The sequence below is a fragment of the Mya arenaria genome, chromosome 5, assembly GCF_026914265.1.
Source record: "Mya arenaria isolate MELC-2E11 chromosome 5, ASM2691426v1".
Lineage (NCBI taxonomy): Eukaryota > Metazoa > Mollusca > Bivalvia > Myida > Myidae > Mya > Mya arenaria.
Window position 1 is genome coordinate 31,362,085 of NC_069126.1, and position 15,997 is coordinate 31,378,081.

Below are 15,997 nucleotides of genomic sequence, written 5' to 3' on the forward strand. Positions count from 1 at the left end.
CTGCGTTTACCTTCCTGCTCACGTGTTGACGTAAAGAACAAACACTAATTTGGTACGTTTTAAGGTAATACTGATTTAAATCAATTTTATTTACAAAAGACAATGTAATCATTTTCAACCGTTTCGTTTAATTTCCAATACATACATGGACTTGTCAGAATATGAGTTGTGTAGTAATGTAAATAATTCGGACGTGCATTCCATTCGGATATATGCACATGTAGACTAGTAATGTTGGGATCTGCATCATACTTTCAAGTCTGTTGGTAAAATAACTTTCATAAAGTCATTTTAATCTCTTCACTTATTTAGGAATAAAAAAGTATCTATCCATGAACATTATTGGTCTCATGTAACAGATTAATCATATTTAAGTATTCATAAATATATCATACCTGTAATACCTGTAATACCTGTAATCTTCAGGCCGTAAATTTAGCTTTCGCTATCGTGGCCCCTCTGGTAAATGTCTTCTTTAGTGGTTTCTCGACTGAGTGTGGTTATGTTAACATAAAAACTTTTTTCTATTCCAATGTTCAATGTTAAGCATTGATTTAAACTGGTATATGGACTTGGCAGAAACAGTCTCTTCACTAAGGGACTCATGAATCATGTCAAAATGGCCATACTAGTAGTCAGGGCTCTCGCGAGGGGGCGACTTGGGCGAAGTGGTCGCCTAAAATTCCCAGACTTCGCCCATTTGTATCATCAAAGCGACATTGACTTCGCCGAAAAAAATAGCACATTGTAAATCTGTCAATCAGCAGTCTTTGGCCACTGTCACATTAGTCAAAACACCGCAATTAGCCATTCATAAAATTAGGTAATCTCCTAATCCGATAATTGGGCCGTGTCATCCAATTACCCAAACATCGCCAGTAGGCGGAGCTATTGATGGTCAACCAATCAGAATGTACATTGAGAAGTCCCTGATCAAATGAAATAAGTTTGTTTTAATCAGATTGAAAAGGCGACATAATTATGAAAAATCTTGTTAAGCATTAAAGAAGTTAAAAAGTAATTGATATATGTATTGAACAAACAATGCCAGACATTTTAAACATTGTTGCTTTTGAAGCAGACGGTCATAACCATCTCGGGCCATCGGCAAGGTGGCGCTAAGAAAATCAATAACATGACGTATCAACAAATATTTGATTGGTTTTAGTGAAATGTTCATGATGAAATGAAATGATAAAAAATGATTTGTAAACACAAAAATATCTTCTTTTTTTGCTTTATGTGGTGTTTACTTACAGTATTTTTCTCCTGTTGATGACTTTAAAATCGGCGAGATCGCCATTTTGTCAGAACATTTTTCCGAGTTATATTTTTCAACCTCCCATTACGTATTGGTTAAAATTTCATCAAGAACAGTGATTTAAATGTCATTTGGTTCTTAAATGTCAGCATATTGAAAATTATTTAGCCAGAGACAAGCATATAACAGCATAGCTGAATGTGACATTCGTACCCATCCCGAACGTACCAAAATAAGATTCGTCCCCTACTATATTGACAGTTTATTTATAAGGTCATTTTGATTGTTTCAAATCCTTAGCTGTCTTGGTGTTTGATTCATTTTAGATGCTGTTTGGAGATAAACTATGTGACATTGACAAATACACTTTTGCTGAGCCAAAAATGATACATTATTTGTAAACATTTTATATAGTTATAGCAATTAATTTGAATGTGAATGTAAACTTAGGTGTGTGGTATGGCATAGTTTTTGTATCAGGTGTTACAAAGAGTATCACTTCTCCCTAAAGTCTCCCCACTTCTCCCTAAATTGACTGAAGGGAGAAGTCACTTCTCCCAAAAATTTCAGCCTAGTGAGAGCCCTGGTAGTATGGCCATTTTGACATGATACATGAACATTATTGGTCTCATGTTAATCTGTTACTTTATGAAAGTTATTTTACCAACAGACTTGAAAGTATGATGCATATCCCAACAGCTACACCTGGCTTACTTTAACCCTTAAGCACATGTACATGAGTTTGGCCTACATTGCCCATTTGCGCATGTATATGCATTTGGCCACCTCTAACAACTACTGGCCAACTTTTTGTAAACAATATCCCGGATGTTTATAAAAGTAAAGCTAAGCATTTTGGGTATTGAATTTCCCTTGGAAATATCGTCTCATAAAATTAGAAGGTCATTATATATGCTGCCAATCACAGGTTTGATATTCCATTGTGACGTAAGACCACGAGGGCGATAATGGAAAATCCCACAAATTCATTCATGCGTTAATCATTAAATATATAACGTAAGATCACTTTAGAATTAAAAAAAATATAGATAATAATTATTTTAAGATTAAATTTTTATTTAAACAATTGAAATACCGTAAATGACTGGGTATTAGACGCACTTTTTTCCCTCAGATTTTGATGCAAAAAAATGCCTGCGTATAATACCCAGTAACAATTTTTTGAACTTTTTTTCTGAGGTCAATTTCTAGCCGAGAGTTTGTTTAGATTTATGGAGAAAGGGATGTTACTCGCGTCATATTGATCAAGTATATACGGGTTAAAACGGCACTTGAAGATCGGGATACGGTATATCGTAAGACGTTTATAATTTCAACAAAAATATTTTTCGATTAAAGTTAAGATAATTCACCTAAGAGTTCGTACACTCTAAATATTTGGACACCCATAATTATTTCCCAAATACATCAATCATAACTTTCATAGTTACCAAGTTTCACAGATGAAGATCATTGATTTTTATCTTTACAATGCCTGGCTAGATTACCTAACCGTATACACCACTGTGACAATTTAATTAGTTACTACCCATCCTAAACGATTTATTGCCTGTTGAAAAGGAAGTGTGATATATTTATTTGAGGATTAAACAAACAACAAGGGCAATCAAGGGATTAAGAAAACATCGACATGGCATGTTTGTAAAACGATCTGCCAATAAGCTTTCAAACTTGTACCACACTTATAGACTATATAGAGCAATAATCGTACATTAATCCTGCATAGCAATGTCCATGCTCTCCACGAGATCCTCGTGGGTATAACTGTAAGTTATGTGACGTCACACAGTGTGACTCTTTGATCTGAAGCCGATAGAATGTGTTTATTCAGTTCAGTGCATGTATAAAATGGTGTTTTAATTAACTTCATGAAGGATTTACACTTATAGTCGTAATAAATAAGTTTATGACCATTGATTACTACGGATAAATTAATAAGTGGTAAAAACCAAACATGAAGAAAAAAGGCAGGTTAAACATACATGTAAATAAAATGTAAAAATGATAATTTTCTATGTATTCGGAGAGCGAAAAAAATAATTAATTTATGGTGTCCGAACTCTTGTGAATTACGGTATTCAATATTATTTTGAATAATAAATTGAATTAAACAATAATCAAACTTACATATAAAAAACAAAGTTGGGCACTGTCAAAATATTTTTTGAATAACATAACTTTTCATTCTCGACAGTATGGTTGTTTGGTTTTAAAGATAACCATCGCCATTTTCACGAATTTTTTTTTTTTTGTCACTGTCAACAAACATGGTGGCTGAAAATGCCGGACGATTTTGACATTTTTTCTATGCGTCTTTTAACCAAAAACATAGATTAAAAGTTTTTTTCTCGGATTTTTCACAGTTTTTTTTCCCTGCGTCTAATGCCACCTATCGTCTTATACCCAGTCATTTACGGTAATACGTAGCTGAGAAAACAATGAGTAAATTCACTGTGAAGCTGATACATGTCCTGCATGGTTTTGGCCATAAAATAGGTCCCGGGTAAACAAATTGTCTTCTGCAAATATGCAAGCGTCTGGATGATCAGGCTGCATTATTCATAACGGAAATATCAGTCATGGCTTTCTTTTTGTAAACAATTTTATGAGGGAGTCATAAAGTAAAACAAACACACGGGACTCAATCAATCTGCTGGATGACACAGGATATTCCTGCTGTATTTCTGTGTATTTTACACAAGAACATCAATGGTCTGCTTTTTAATCTGGATGGGTCTTTTTTATGAAAGGGGTAATAAAATGTAGATCGATGCAAGCATTTTTTATCCTTTGAATAAAATTGATTGAATGAAATTTTGTCATTTCAAAGTAATGGTACAAGTCCATCATGGAAATGCCTTGACAAATGATATAAAATAATTTAATATTTCATCATTGACACCATTTATTGGATAATTTAATTATCTGTAAAAATATATTCACATAAAAATGATTTAGCCACAATTATTGGGAGTAATATTGATATAGAGGTCATACTGCTGTGTAAATTTGCACTTTTCCAATACCCCTAAAATGCCTATACAGATAAGGACTGCTTATCAGTAAGTTGGCTATTGACTGGGAGATGTAAACAGGCCTCTTGTCTATGTGCTGTAGGGTTAAGTAGTTGCCTGTGGCCTCAGTTGGGTAAAATCAGTCTTGACCCTGAAAATAAACAAAAATACAATATTTTATGGGCTAGTTATCACATACTGGGGCACAATACAACTACATTAATGAGCCGCATCGCGCGATTTTGGGCCTTCGGACATAATTGTTACAAATGAAATAATCATTAATAAAAAATGCCAAAAATAATGATTTTTTTCTATGTAAATCAATTTCTTCCTGACTTCTTTCTATTTAAGGTTTGTCATTGGTGCATCGTTTTCTCGATAATTTATGACCATTGGTTTACTCATGTTTCCATAGCAACCATGGATTTCGTCCCGACATATTTTGACTGGATTGATAGTCTGTGTTTAAAACAGCAAAATGTATTAAAACTACAAAAATGATTCATTATTTTTATTTTAATTTATGTTCCTTAAAGATTCTGTGATAAGAAAATAATTTAAATTATAAGATAGTTGTAATATTGATACAATAATTGCACGTCATTTGAATAATGCACTTTCATTACAACGTCATTTGAATGACGTCAAATTTAGTATTTAAAATGCGCAATACATGATCTCACATGTATACACACAACTTACGCAATTTAAGTGATATCATCATGAAAATTTCAGAATATCTTTCTGAAATTACATGGCATTCAAATACCTTAAAACATTGTTATATGTCCGAAGGCCCAAAATCGCGCGACGCGGCTCATTTGTATTAATTATGATTTGTTGACGATATTTCAACATATTATAAAAGATAAAATTCCACTAAGGTTATATAATTGACAACAGAAGAGACTTTCCAAAACACAAATTGTCATGAAAAGATCAACATCCAATTCAGACATGAATTTACTAGCTGATATATTAATCCTAAGCATATTAATCCATTCTGTACAAAGAATTATCTCTGTCGGCTAAATTTCGCCAAGTTGCCATTACACACAATATTTGGATTAATTCTGCTGCCATGAGCATCTGAAATGAACCCGATGATACGCGGACGAAACGGTCTCAAAGAAAATGGTTAATTTACTATCACTTTCGGTTTTATTTTTAAATCACTAAATTGAAATATCGAAGCATCCGGCTCTTTTTTTACACTATTAAGTTCTGTATAACACGATATTGTAAGCCCGCATGTCTGGCCATGATCTTTTTGGGGAAATCTTTTGTTTACTTGATCAAAACAACATAATTTCACTAAAATGTACAGTAAGTTTTGGAACCTGCATTGCAGGACCTTAATTTTTTTTTTTTTCTATTTCCCAAATAGTAATATTAGATTTGCCTTTGATCATTAATTTATTACAAATAAATATATCATTACTTTTAGAAATTGATAGTCATGTTTCCTTTTTGCATTTATCAAAAAATAAATTATTCATTGAAATTCATGTGAAGTCATTTTCTCCATTGTGGAGATGTTTCTTTACGTTCAGTTTCATTCGCGTGGTTTCAATTGCCATTAGTGCCTGTTGTAAAATGTCTCTAAAAAAATCTTATTTTTATTTATTTACTCTGGGTTTTTTTACCCCCCCTCGGGAGACCAGGGGACGGATCAAAATTTTGGATTTATTCACCCGCCGGGGGATATTGCATGTATGTATACAGTTAAACTGAGGTGGTTCGAAGAGGCGGTCATTCGAGAACTGGCGGTCATTTGAGGTCAAAGCATTAACCTGACTATTATTCCTTCAATTTTCATATAAAATATACTGACGCTGGATCGATGCCTAAATTGCTTGAGGAGTTGAGCCATATTTTTGGTCCCAATAACACAAGTCATGCGCAAAACCTTATGATGACCTGTAATAATTTCACTCATTTTCCTGAAAGCATGTTCCAAAATAAACAATTGCCAATTTTGCCATTTATCACCATTTACATGGGTGAAAGTTTTCAGTATTGATACTGAATTCAGTATTTTGGAAAATATTTATCCTATATAATGTATTGTAAAAATGGCATTTCCCTATGTAAACACCCTATTTTCAGTATTTTGAAAAATTCAAACTTTCACCCATGCATTTAAGCATGACCACTATTACTTGATAAGAGCATTTGAGAAGATAATTGTGAGAAGTTAATGAAAATAAACATAATTATGAATAAGGCTCTTCCATTAGGATCCAACATAGGAATCTCTAAAAAGAATTCCTTCTTATGATCCAACAGTTCCGCGAGAAGACAAAATGCGCCAATTATGCATCCTTGATTTTGCGAAACTTTAATCTGACAAATGTCATAATATGCACTGTCATATTCCAATGTTGTTTGTTTAGAAAATGGCTGTTTTGTAAAAAATTAACTTTGCTGTTTATTCATTTTTAGCTCGACTATTCAAAGAATACGGAGATATGTATTCCCAGCTATCTAACCTACTAAATTAATAAAGTTAGATAACACTTATTTGAAATTAATGCAAATAATAGGCCTTTATTATTTGACTTAGAAATTCTAGTTAAGGTTTTGCGTGCAAGCACACATAGGTTAATATCTCAGCAACTACTTGAGGTATTGCATTGAGACTTGATACAAATGAATGGTACTCAACCATCCAACCTACTTAGTTAACCAAGTTCGATAACTCTAGTTTGCATTTAATGCAAATAATTGCCCTTTATTATTCAACTTAGAAATTCTGGTGAAGGTCTTGCATGTTAGCACACATAGGATAATATCTCAGCAACTACTTGATGTATTGCATTGAGACTTTATACAATGGTATTCAACCACCAAACCTAATTGAATAACCAAGTTAGATAACTGTATTTTGCAAATGATGGCCCTTTATTATTAGACTTAGAAATTCTGGTAAAAATTTTGCATGTAACCACATTTATGTTAATATCTCATCATGTATTGCATTGAAATCTGATCTAACAGTGATCCATGCATGTTTCGCCAAAACTTTTCAATCCTTACACTGAAAAGCCGCGGAATAGTCGAGCAGCTGTCTCTGTGACAGCTCTTGTTTGGTTTTTCTTTTACATGTTCTCTCTTTTGTAAAAATCAACTCTGCTATTTATTCATTTTTTTGGTTTTTCTTTTACATGTTCTCATTAAGTAAAAGACAGCCTTTGAACATTTAAGTGATTTCCACAATGCAATACAGGTATATGGGTATGATGACTTTAAACTTCCAATATATTGTAAGACATTTCATAACAGACTAAAATGAAAACTTGGGTTCTTCAAAACATCAGATGATCACTCAGTGTCCTCGAGCAATTGCAGTTTTACTGTATATATCTAAACATGGCCCTGCATCTCATATATTTATTTAACATACTAATATATAGCTAAGTATAAGCAAGTAAGGGAGTTTTGTCATTGATTGGCGTTTCAGGGAAATTCCAATTTTGTATTTCATATGTTGGAAGTTATAACAATTAAACATGTATCATTATATCATTTCAGAACCAGGTCCAACATACAACAGCCATCATGGGGAAACCAAGAGTTATAAAGAAAAAGAAGATCCAGGATAGGGTCAACAAGGCCGGGCACAGTATGAACCCGGACAGGAAAAGTGATGGAAATACAAACATGAGGGACAAGGCGACTATAAATCGCATTAAGATGTACAAGAACTTCAAAGCCAAGCGGGACAAAGTTGGGAAAATATTAACGCCAGCGCCTTTCCAGTCATGGTTACCCACTGGAACCGTTGCAAGGGTCGAGCCAAACAGAAAATGGTTCGGGAATACTAGGGTTATTACCCAGAACGCTTTGCAGACTTTCCAGGAAGAAATGACAAAGGTGAAGAAAGATCCCTACAAGTTTGTCATGCGACAGACAAAGCTTCCAATATCACTGCTGAATGAGAAAGGTAAACAAGCGAGAGTCCATGTGTTAGATACTGAATCGTTTGAATCGACCTTCGGCAAAAAGAAGACCAGGAAAAGGCCAAATTTGAAAGTTGCTGATATGGATGCACTGGTTGAAAAGGCAAAAGAAGCTGGTGATACTTATAAAGCAGAGACTGATAGGGATCTTGATAGAGGGGTACCAGATTTCAAGGATGAAACACTAGAATTTGTGTTTAAAGCTGGGCAGTCGAAGAGAATCTGGAATGAACTTCATAAAGTGATAGATTCTTCAGATATTCTGATCAATGTCCTTGATGCTAGAGATCCTAATGGCACAAGATGTTACCAGGTGGAAGAGTTTCTGAAAAAGGAAAAGCCACATAAGCACATAATCTTTGTTCTGAATAAAGTCGATCTTGTACCAGTTTGGGTAACCCAAAAGTGGGTGGCTATTCTGTCTGCAATACACCCAACTCTGGCTTTCCATGCAAGCATCATGAACCCATTCGGTAAAGGTTCTTTGATTAATCTGTTGAGACAGTTCTCAAAACTGCACTCAGACAAGCGTCAGATCAGCGTTGGTTTTGTTGGTTATCCAAATGTTGGAAAGAGCTCAGTTATTAACACACTGAGAGCTAAGAAGGTCTGCAAAGTTGCCCCCCTTGCTGGGGAAACCAAGGTATGGCAGTATGTCACACTGATGAAAAGAATCTACCTTGTGGATTGTCCAGGTGTTGTTTATCCAACTGGTTCCACACCTACTGACTGTGTCCTAAAAGGCGTGGTAAGGGTTGAAAACATCAGAACCCCTGAGGACTACATTGAAGCAATGTTGAACAGAGCAAAGAAAGAGTATATCCAAAGAACATACAGCATCTATGAATGGACAGACCATGAGGATTTCCTGACACAGTTTGCTAAACGGTCTGGCAGGTTGCTTAAAGGAGGGGAAGCTGATATAAGCACAGCAGCGAAAATGATTCTGAATGACTGGCAGAGGGGCACCATTCCATATTTTGTAAGACCACCAGGATCAGAAAACACAGAAGAGGGAAACAAGGAAAAGACTGACAATGAGAAGGCTAATACTGTGGCTGAGAGTACTAAAAGTGCTGAAACAACTGCTGAAAACGAGGCTGTGAAAACTGATTTGAAAAAGAAAACTAAAACTGTTCCTGTGGTTATTCAAGATTTCCAAAGAATCAGAGTTGAACCCAACTTTACTGGAGATGATGTTAGACGATTTGAATTTAAAGATTCTCAGCCTGATGAATCTGAAGAAGAACTTGAATCAGATGATGATAATGAGGATGAGGAAGAGGATGATGAAGATGAGCAAGGAGAGGGTAATCCTGATTCAGATGAGAATAATGATGATAATGAAGAGGTTGATGAAGATGTTGATGAGAGTAGTAAAGTTGGACGAAGTAAGAAAGATGTGGCTAAATCTAAAGTTGGTCAACTCAAGGGCAAAAAGAGCAAGAAAGTGACAGGGTCAAAGTTAGAAAAGAAGAGTAAGAATGTGAAAGCCAGTAAAGAGAAGGAAAGAGATGAAAATGAAGTTGTATTGAAAATGAAACTAAAGGAGATGAAAGGAAAATTTGAAAAGATGGGAAAACAAGGACAGACAAAGAGAAATACAAAAACGAAACAAGAGAAAGGTACTGCTAAGGCAAAACAAGATGGTAAAGTTCCAGAAGTTAACTCAGACATTGTTGCATCTACATCAGTTGCAAATGATGTTGAAATAGTTGATGCACCAGTAAATAAAATTGATGCAAACAAATTCAAGGCTGAAGCCTCATCTCTGATTAAAAGATTTCCTCAGACAAACTTTCTGAAGAATATGCAGGCAAAGACAAAAGACATGGACAAATACAAAAAGCATAGTAAGCAAGGAATGACAGTATTTTCTGTGCAAGAGAATGAAAATGTTGCTTGTGTTGAATTGAATGCAGAAAACACCAACAGAAAGAGAGACATGGAAAAAGAGGTCCAAAGAGGTGGAACAGGCAGAGGAGACAGAAAACGTAGATTGAATGATGATAGAGGAGCTACTGCTGAGCCAAAGTTGTCCAGCAAGAAGAGGAGACAGATGGAGAGAGATATGAAGAAGAAAAAGATTGGGGATCATTTCTACGCCTCTGCTAATGTCAAGAACAGAAGCAATAGAAGATGAAAAAAATGATTGTGAATGTGACTTTATTAATGAATTGTTATAACTTCAGTGTGTACATGTAGGTACTGAACATGTCGATGTATTTGAAGGGCATTTTGGTAGAAATATGTATACAAGTTTAAAAGGATTTTTCTTCGCTGTGATGTTTTACAATTTAATTGAAGGTGTCTCCTCTACATGCCCATTGTTAGCAAACAACAATAACATATTGTATTTTCTCTTTTATAAATCATATCTTTCTGGTTGTAATGAGATATGTTTTGAAACAAATATTTATAATGAAAATGTAAGACTAGGCTAATTTGAATTTACAGATTAAAATCTTAATTTAATTCTGCAAGTTTTAAAGTATTTAGGTGAATTAGCTGATTTTATGATGTATTGTATGAAATCACCTTGATGAGAGGTGGTTCTATTGTGTAATAGCTATATTTTTATGCCCCCACAAAGTGGCGGCATATAGGGTTGCCCTTTATCGTACGTACGTACGTCTGTCCGTACGTACGTACGTACGTACGTACGTACGTACGTCCCGAAGATTGTTTCCGATCTAATTCTTGAAAACCGTTTGTCCAATCCTCACCAAACTTTAAACACATGTTTGTGACCATAATATCTTGATCAAGTTCGATAGTCATGGAAATCGCTTTAGTCATTTAGGAGTTACGGCCCTTTTTTGCCAAAAATACTTCAAAAATATATGTTTCCAATCTAATTCTTGAAAAGTATGTGTCCAATCCTCACCAAACTTTACATACATGATTGTGACCATAGTATCTTGATCAAGTTCGATAGCCATGGAAATCGCTTTTGTCATTTAGGAGTTACGGCCCTTTATTTGCAAAAAAAGACTTGAAAAATACGTCCCGAAGATTGTTTCCGATCTAATTCTTGAAAACTGTTTGTCCAATCCTCACCAAACTTTTAACACATGTTTGTGACCATAATATCTTGATCAAGTTCGATAGCCATGGAAATCGCTTTAATCATTTAGGAGTTAGGGCCCTCAGATTATCCTGAATAATCATTATGGCTTATTTTCTGTGACAAAAAATCGAAGTGGGGGCATCCGTGTCCTATGGACACATTTCTAGTTCAATTAACACTGATTGACATATTATTATGGATTTTTCATCGATTGCTATTGGCCATAAAGTTATGTATGTTTCAACCTCAAACTTGTTTTAATGTAATAGGCTTTTAAAATGTGTTCAAAGAATTCTAATTATTCTTAGACACTGAAATCTTCTCAAAAAGTATACTTGAAAGAATATGAAACTATTAAATGAAATGTAACTGTTTGATTACATAGTGCTCATTTATTGTTGAATGTTATTGAATGTAAATATATAATTAAAGTGGTATAAGTCATGTTTGTTTTCATATGTATGGTTATAATTATAAATGTATACATAAACAACAATCATTAGGGCAGTCATCTTAAAGGGACTGTTCACCAGATTGGTACCAAAAAAAGTTTTTTTCTCTAACGATTCTCAGGACAATTATATCAAAAATGTGTTATGCTTTGATATCATAATTGTAAAAAAAGTACTAACATGTTTTAAAAAAATGGTTCGAACTTGTGTCGCCAAAATTGCAGTCCATCGTCGTATCCACTGAGCTACGACGGCTTACATAATTAAGCTATACACCTAACTCGGTAATATCACGTGATAACACCGACTAGCCAATCACGCATAAGGAATGAATTCTACTAGGTAGACATACCCAGTAATCTTTTTTAATGGAAAAATACGAAATTACTGCTATACTAAAATAAATTGTAAACTATGTGGTACTTCAGTAAGTAAGTTTCAATGCATTGTACACATTAATACCAAGTTTATGACAGTTTTCAACAATTTTTTTTTTTTCTTGCAAATTGATCATCTGGTGCACAGTTGCTTAGATTAGGCTTCATATTTTATGCAATATTACTAACGTAATAGAAACAGGGGCAATTTTCACTAGCGGATTCGGGGGGGGTGGGGGCAAAAAGGCCCACGTTTACAAAAGAAATAAAAATATGCCCAAATTTCACCATTTCGGACTAGAAATTGTTAAAAAAATTCTTGGGAGACCCCTCAACCCCCTTGCCAAACAAACCTGTAAACCAAATGAATTTACCCTAAGTTACGCACCCTCGAACGTCGAATCCTTGAGCCGCCCCTGAATTTTATAAAACTTCTCCGCAGGTTATTTTTCGGATAAGTTTGCACATGCAAGTAATTTAATTAGTCAATTTTCATTGACCAATCAGGGAACATTTTCACGAATTTGAACCTTACCCAAAAATAATTATATAATTGGCTTCTGATAAACGTAGTACATGTATGTCGTCAATCTTTTGCTTGATACATGTAACTCGAGAGACAATATTCTTTACAAAATCTCCATACAACTTGGTTAGAACGTGCGCCGCTATGAAATATACCGGTAGGTCAAGTTTGAGTATGTTATCACATCAGGTCAAAAAGCAGGTCGGTTTGTCAAACAGCTCGCCGTATCTCTTAAATCAATTGAGTGCTTTTCAAATTAATGAAACTGTCGATGTGTATAGAGACCATTTTGATCCAAAGCGCCATAATGTCAATATTGTCACAATACTTTTGAAGCGTTGCCGCCGTTGAGTTAAGGTTTTGTGTATGCTCCATCGATACGTCCAACACCTTAACTTTGGAATGATATTTGGCAACTATTGCTAACAGACACATGGTGAACGTCACAAGGACTATTTTATATACAAGTGGCTTAGCAAAATACAGGTCAATACAGATCCAGTTAAAAGGCTTAATGCTTAAGACTTAATGCACCATTCAATTGTAACCACGGCCCCCAGGTCCGGGGAATAGCGGAGACTTTGACTTTCGGTACAGCCAAGCACGGTTAAAATCACCGCCCTGCGGGGACGAACTGATGGTAAAATGCCCCATAACAGGCACTGAGCGAGAGACGCATAACATATTCTCAACACAGACCACACATGCATCAACATACCTTGATCAATAAACGTTTGGATCACAGCCTTGACATATTTAGGGGTGACAGCCCACTGGCACCGGATTTTCAAACTCAAAACATTTTTTTTAAATAAAAAAAATTCTTATAATTCCTCACTAAAAATTATAATACCGAATATGTGAATATATATATATATATATATATATATAAATATATATATATTTTTTTAAATATGCACTTTGTACTGTATATTATTCTAACATGTTAGTATATTATACAGTACAAAGTGCATATTTAAAAAACAAAACAATATTTTTTCACATATTCGGTATTATAATTTTTAGTGAGGAATTATAAGATTTTTTTTATTTTTAAAAAAAATGTTTGAGTTTGAAAATCCGGTTTCTCCGGTTAGTGGTTAGTATTCAGTGGTTGGCGCACTTCTAACCTTGTGGTCGCCAAGCCGCCCAAGTGGGATTCCTCCAGGTACTCCGGTTTCCCACACATTACCTGGCCACAATCACGCGTAAACATCGTTCCAATGAGAGTGATTAATATGACATTGTATTAGCTTGTATCACAATCGTTGTAAAACTACGTTTTTATCTAGTTGGAATGCCGAATTGTCATTACCTATACATGTTTTTATCCCGCCATAACAAAGAGTTCAAATATATTTCGTGTATCTATAAGTGCTGTACCTATAAGCACTCAAAGAATGCCACGTGTCGATCTTTTCAATGCCGGCCTTCAAAGAGCCTGGACTCAGACCTGGTTTTGGATAATTTTTACGTATTTAAAACGTGATGGAGAAGAAAGTGCATTTAGCCATTTGCATTTGGATTATTTTGACGTCGGGTGTGTTAAAAATTCAAGGTAGGATTAAATTTTATAAACCATTTTACTAATTTCTAAGTAATTAATAAAAAAATGGCGATTTATTTTGGGATTCCAATTTTTATGAGTTGTTCTGGTGTAACATTTCGTTTTCGTCGCCGTTAAATATTGACCATTGGCGTCATTTTTCAATGGATGACAAATCAATTTTAACGTTGAAAACTTAACTCAGGGGCGGATCCAGGATTTGACTTGCGCCCCTACCTCATAACCGAGAATTATTTGGGTAAGAGTGTTCCCCCCCCCCACCCTCCCCCGCCCATGAAGAAAATACTAACAATTTCTAGTCCGGAATGGTGCATTGCTGGTGTATTTTTGGCCGGCGGCCTCGCTCCCTTTCTTAAAGATCGCCAAAATGAACTCTCACATATATGTAGAAGTGAAGTGCAATTCAGTCCTCACTGGTTCCTTTCCCTGCTTATATAAATGGTCTTAAACCGATATCTTCACATTGGTATTACACTTACAAAATAGCAAGTGGTGTCTCTGAAACCGGGATGCGGTCTGAAAATCCCAGGTCCTTAAGATTATCATGCATCTAAAAATCCGGAACTCCTCGACCATTTTTATAGAAAACTATCTCGATGTATCCCGGTACATCTGTTAAAGTAGTCCGTAAACTTTTGAATTTAATCATGAGGTTTTCATCAACTTTTTTTATCAAGATTTAACGTTTAAATGTCGTTAGGGTCAACTTTCAACGTGAAAAATGACCAATGAGGGTTTAATTTTAAGGGGTCACACTGGCATATATTAATAGATTGTAATGGTAACCCAAACATAGGCACATATAACTAAGCTTATTCGATGGGAAACCATGTGAAATTTTATACTCTGACAATATAATTGCTTGTATTTTTAGCTCACCAGAGCACGAAGTGCTCAAGGTGAGCTATTGTGATCGGTCTTTGTCCGTCGTCCGTCCGTCCGTCTGTCAACAATTGCTTCAAAAACATCTCTTCTGAAACTACCTGGGCAAATTCAATGAAACTTTACAGGAAGCTTCCTTGGGTGTCCCTCTATAAAAATACAACAAGGGGTCACGATTGATTTATAACAACAACAACAACAACAAAATGGCCGACGTCCTGTTTTGCTTTGAAAAGCATCTCCTCTGAAACTACCAGTCAAAATTCAATGAAACTTTACAGGAAGCTTTCTTGTGTGACCCTCTACAAAATACAACAAGGGTTCACAATTTATCGAGAACAACAACAACAACAACAACAAAATGGCTGACTTTCTGTTTTGCTTTAAAAAGCATCTCCTCTAAAACTACCACTCCAAATTCAATGAAACTTTACAGAAAGCTTCCTTGGGTAACCCTCTACAAAAATACAACAACGGTCACGATTGATCAACAACAATAACAACAGCAATAACAACAAAATGGCTGACTTCCTGTTTTGCTTTAAAAAGCATCTCTTCTGAAACTACCACTCCAAATTCAATGAAACTTTACAGGAAGCTTCCTTGGGTGACCCTCTACAAAAATACAACAAGGGGTCACGATTGATCAACAACAACCACAACAACAGCAACAAAATGGCTGACTTCCTGTTTTGCTTTAAAAAGCATCTCCTCTGAAACTACCAGTCAAAATTCAATGAAACTTTACAAATAGCTTCCTTGGGTGACCCTCTACAAAAATACAACAAGGGGTCACGATTGATCAACAACAACAACAACAGCAACAAAATGGCCAACTTCCTGTTTTGCTTTAAAAAGCATC

General features: G+C 35.1%; 2 protein-coding genes and 1 long non-coding RNA gene across 5 annotated transcripts in view; 2 read left to right on the plus strand and 1 right to left on the minus strand.

Annotated features, from left to right (window-relative positions):
- LOC128234675 (uncharacterized) lies at positions 1 to 11,775 on the plus strand. 2 transcript variants are annotated; one of them, XM_052949077.1, is made up of 2 exons: positions 1 to 64; positions 7,834 to 11,775. In XM_052949077.1, the coding sequence occupies exon 2, from the start codon at positions 7,861 to 7,863 to the stop codon at positions 10,402 to 10,404; it is 2,544 nt and encodes an 847-aa protein (XP_052805037.1). In that variant the 5' UTR covers positions 1 to 64; positions 7,834 to 7,860; the 3' UTR covers positions 10,405 to 11,775. The 2 variants fall into 2 exon arrangements, with proteins under 2 accessions (XP_052805037.1, XP_052805038.1); XM_052949078.1 differs by having other exon boundaries at positions 2 to 52.
- LOC128234680 (uncharacterized) overlaps positions 3,952 to 15,997 on the minus strand; it is a 23,286-nt gene continuing 11,240 nt past the window's right edge. The window contains exon 3 of the long non-coding RNA XR_008260999.1: positions 3,952 to 4,447. This is a non-coding gene — a long non-coding RNA (uncharacterized LOC128234680). The remainder of the gene's footprint in view (positions 4,448 to 15,997) is intronic.
- Positions 13,968 to 15,997, plus strand: part of LOC128234676 (uncharacterized) — a 9,208-nt gene continuing 7,178 nt past the window's right edge. The window contains exon 1 of one of the 2 annotated variants that reach the window (XR_008260998.1): positions 13,968 to 14,244. Coding sequence is in view for 1 of the 2 variants with exons in the window: in XM_052949079.1 (XP_052805039.1) it covers positions 14,175 to 14,244 (70 nt within the window). In the remaining variant the exon portion in view is untranslated. The remainder of the gene's footprint in view (positions 14,245 to 15,997) is intronic. The other variant, XM_052949079.1, reaches the window with a different exon arrangement.